The sequence below is a fragment of the Propithecus coquereli genome, unplaced genomic scaffold (genome assembly GCF_000956105.1).
Source record: "Propithecus coquereli isolate 6110/MARCELLA unplaced genomic scaffold, Pcoq_1.0 Scaffold256, whole genome shotgun sequence".
In the NCBI taxonomy this organism is placed as follows: domain Eukaryota; kingdom Metazoa; phylum Chordata; class Mammalia; order Primates; family Indriidae; genus Propithecus; species Propithecus coquereli.
In genome coordinates, this window is record NW_012148130.1 from 1,202,848 (window position 1) to 1,207,071 (window position 4,224).

A 4,224-nucleotide genomic window follows, 5' to 3' on the forward strand; every position below is an offset into this window, starting at 1 on the left:
GGCTGGGCCCGAGGGTCTCCGGCTGGAGCCCCGGGGGACTCGCCCAAGGTCAGGGAACCGCGGTGCCGCCAGGCTGGGCCGCAGCTAGACTGCGCCTCTCGCGTCTTCGCTCTGCACCAAGATCGCCCTGGAGGTGCCCGCGGGCACCTTGAGGAAGGTCAGCGGCTCGGGGCCAGCTGGGGCGGCCGGGCGGGGTGGGGCGGTACCTGCTGCGGGAGCCCCAGGCGCTCTCTCCCGGCCCGGCCGCCGCCACCTCCGAGGCTGGCGCGACGAGGGGAGGCGGGAGCCGGATGCCGACGAACCCGAGCGTCCTCACGTGCCCCAGCCTCGCTGGACTCAGTTTCCCGCCTGGGGGCAGTGTGTGTGAGGGGGACCCCGGCCGTCCACGGACCTGCGGTTTCGGCTTCGGGGTCCTGGGCGGGTGCCAGGCGGGTGCGCGGGGTCCCAGCTTGCGGACGGCTCGGGTGGGTGGCCTGGGGGTGTCGGGGGCTGCAGGCGGCGGACAAAGCGGCGGCACCACCCCGCAGCGCCGGCCAATGGAATGAATGGGCTATAAATAGCGGCCAATGGGCGGCCTGCGTGGCGCCCCTTAAGAGCCGCGGGAGCGCGGAGCGGCCGCTGTTCGCCTGCGCCGCGCCCGGAGCTGCGGAGTGACGAGCGCCCCTGCCCGCCGCCCGGTGAGTGGGCCCGGGGCCGGGGCGCGGGGCCGCGGCTCCCAGCGCTCGGGACACGTCGCCTGGAGCGCGCGCCGGACTGGCCGGGGGTCCTGGGCAGTGCGGGCGCCCCCCGCGCGCGCCGCGGAGCCCGCTGACCTTGGCTGCGTCCCGGGGGCTCGGGGGCCGGGGGGCGCTGAATGACTGGCAGGCCCCGGGGGCCCCGGTGCGCCGGTCCCCGCTGACCCCCGCGTCTCCCGCAGCCCGCCGCCGCCATGCCCTTCTCCAACAGCCACAACGCGCTGAAGCTGCGCTTCGCGGCGGAGGACGAGTTCCCCGACCTGAGCGGCCACAACAACCACATGGCCAAGGTGCTGACCCCCGAGCTGTACGCGGAGCTGCGCGCCAAGAGCACGCCGAGCGGCTTCACGCTGGACGACGTCATCCAGACCGGCGTGGACAACCCGGGTACGCGCACCCCCCCACGCCGGGGTCCCGGCGCCCCCGCCCCGCGCGCAGCGGCAGGGTCCGCCCCAGCGGCTCGCCCGGCCTGCGGTGACGTCACTGTCCCCGTCCCGCGCCTCCTCCCCCAGGCCACCCGTTCATCATGACCGTGGGCTGCGTGGCGGGTGACGAGGAGTCGTACGACGTGTTCAAGGATCTCTTCGACCCGGTCATCGAGGACCGGCACGGCGGCTACAAGCCCGGGGACGAGCACAAGACCGACCTCAACCCCGACAACCTGCAGGTGTGGGGCGGCCGCGCGGCCGGGCGGGCGGGGAGGGGTCCCCAGCGCTCACCCCGCCTCGCCCCTAGGGCGGCGACGACCTGGACCCCAACTACGTGCTGAGCTCGCGGGTGCGCACGGGCCGCAGCATCCGCGGCTTCTGCCTCCCCCCGCACTGCAGCCGCGGGGAGCGCCGCGCCATCGAGAAGCTGGCGGTGGAAGGTAGGGTCAAGGGGCGAGGGCGGCGGCGGCGCCCGTGCCGTGCCCGCCCGTCCCGCCGGCGTGTTTACCAGTCCCCGAGCCGCCGCCGCGCTCCTGTCTGCGCGCGCCCGGTTCCGTTTCCCGGAGGGACCGAGGGACGCAGGGACCGAGGCCCAGCTGCGCGCCCACAGCGGCCTGGGGCCCAGGGAGGGCGGGGCCTGGCCGGGGTCGCCGCCTGGGACCCGACTCTCCCCAGCCTAGGCGGGTGGGGGCTCTGACACCCCCAGGGGTGGACACGGGGCCTGGAGGGACGGGTGCGCCGAGCCCCGAGCCAGCGCGGCCGGGCCGGCCCGGGAGCATCTTGAGCGCCCGCCGCCCCCGCAGCCCTGTCCAGCCTGGACGGCGACCTGGCGGGCAGGTACTACGCGCTCAAGAGCATGACCGAGGCGGAGCAGCAGCAGCTCATCGACGACCACTTCCTCTTCGACAAGCCCGTGTCGCCCCTGCTGCTGGCCTCAGGCATGGCCCGCGACTGGCCCGACGCCCGCGGCATCTGGTGCGTGGCCCCCCTGCTCCTCCCCTCGTCCCCTCCCTCGCGGGGGTGGGGCCCATCGAGGCCAGGAGGAAGAGGGAGGGGCCGAGCTCTGGTGCCACCCGTCCTCCGCAGGTGACCTTGGCCGGGCAGGTGCGTTAAGGGCCCCGGGCTGGTGAAGGCCTCAAGCTCCTGAGACCTCAGAGGCGGGGACGGGTCTCACTTGCTCTCTCCTTTACCCCTCTTGGGAGCTGGGGCTGCTTTTCTCTTTCTCACCTTCCCCTGCCGAAAGCCTGCGCGGGGCTGGGTGAGGCAGCCCTCCTACCCACATCTGTGCAGGGCGGCCTCAGTGCCCAGTGCTCTCCCCTGGTGTCCCAGCCCCTCACCCCATAGGTGGGGACTTGGCCTCACCCCCGCCCCAGGCCACACAGGAGATTGGGGTGCAGCTCAGGGCTGTTTTTGTACCCTCTGTGCGGTGGCCGGGTCTCCCTGCCTTCCTGCAGGGTGCTGACGGGGTGGGGTCTTGGCAGCAGCCTGTACTCCCCGGCACAGCTGGAACTAGCACTTCAGGGACTTGGGATGCTTCTTTGGTCTGGGGGCTCCCTAGAGTTTTTTTCTGGATGTGCCCAGACCACAGTCTGGGAGGAGCCTTGGCTTGACTGTGCCCCTCCCCCAGGCACAATGACAATAAGACCTTCCTGGTGTGGATCAACGAGGAGGACCACCTGCGGGTCATCTCCATGCAGAAGGGGGGCAACATGAAGGAGGTGTTCACCCGCTTCTGCAACGGCCTCACCCAGGTCAGGCCTGGCCGCCTCTACCCTGCTGCAGGGGACAGGGGAGGTCCAGACCCTGGAGGCCAAGCAGGGATATGGGTGTCCCATCAGTCCCCCTGGGGAGCCCAGTCTCTCAGTCACCCCAGGGTCCTGCCACGGGCCCCAGGGTCTCAGGGCTCAGTTCACCCTTCCCTCTCACCCCTCTTCTCCGCCTCCAGATTGAAACTCTCTTCAAGTCGAAGAACTACGAGTTCATGTGGAACCCCCACCTGGGCTACATCCTCACCTGCCCGTCCAACCTGGGCACAGGGCTGCGGGCAGGTGTGCACATCAAGCTGCCCCACCTGGGCAAGCACGAGAAGTTCTCGGAGGTGCTGAAGCGGCTGAGGCTTCAGAAGCGAGGAACAGGTGAGTGGGCAGGACTGCAGGTTGTCCCGTCCTGGGGTAGCCTCCACCCCGAAGCCAGCGCCATTTCCCATGGCCCTGATGGCCTGGCTGTCTCCTCAGGCGGTGTGGACACAGCCGCCGTGGGCGGGGTCTTCGACGTCTCCAATGCAGACCGCCTGGGCTTCTCGGAGGTGGAGCTGGTGCAGATGGTGGTGGACGGTGTGAAGCTGCTCATCGAGATGGAGCAGCGGCTGGAGCAGGGCCAGGCCATCGATGACCTCATGCCCGCCCAGAAGTGAAGCCTGGCCCGCCCGCCACCAGCCCTGCTGCTTCCTAACTTATTGCCCGGGCAGTGCCCGCCACGCACCCCTGGTCTCGCCACCTGGCGAGCCCTTAGCCTTGCTGTAGAGACTTCTTCTGTCACTCTTGGTAGAGTTTATTTTTTTGATGGCTAAGATACTGCTGATGCTGAAATAAACTAGGGTTTTGGCCTGCCCAGTGTCTGAGTCGTGCCTCTCTTCTCCCCGGGGTGGGGCGGTGGCCAGGCCACAGGGTCTTTCTGTCCTGCCTCACTTTCTGTAAGATGGGACAGGAGCCAGGAGGTGGTGACTCTGCCGTGCCTGCCCTGCCCTAGTCCATGGACCCCCTTTCCCATCCGGTGTCAGGGCTGTGGGTTGGGGGGAATGGAGGGAAGAGCAGGGAGTGGAGTCTGGCACTTTCCTCAGCCCCAGCCTGCAGGGTGGGGAAGGTATGGGCAACTCCGGGGCTAGAGCCCAGAAACTTGATAGCTTTCTGGTCTCCTTGCAACCATGTTCTTCCTCCATTAATCTGGGCAGCATCCAGGCACCCCCCAAAACCCCTCTGTATCTCCTGAATTCTCTCCCTTCCCTTCCAGCCTCCATCCTCAGGCAGAACCACCCCTCACTGGCCCCCAGGCCTAGCCCTCTA

At 69.4% G+C, this 4,224-nt stretch overlaps 1 protein-coding gene across 1 annotated transcript; it reads left to right on the forward strand.

The window, feature by feature from the left end:
- The first annotated feature begins 597 nt into the window (after positions 1–597).
- Positions 598–3,772, forward strand: CKB (creatine kinase, brain). The gene is made up of 8 exons (XM_012647083.1): positions 598–677; positions 917–1,121; positions 1,247–1,401; positions 1,470–1,602; positions 1,966–2,137; positions 2,790–2,913; positions 3,108–3,297; positions 3,397–3,772. The coding sequence occupies exons 2-8, from the start codon at positions 929–931 to the stop codon at positions 3,573–3,575; spliced, it is 1,146 nt and encodes a 381-aa protein (XP_012502537.1). The 5' UTR covers positions 598–677; positions 917–928; the 3' UTR covers positions 3,576–3,772.
- The last annotated feature ends 452 nt before the right edge of the window (positions 3,773–4,224 follow it).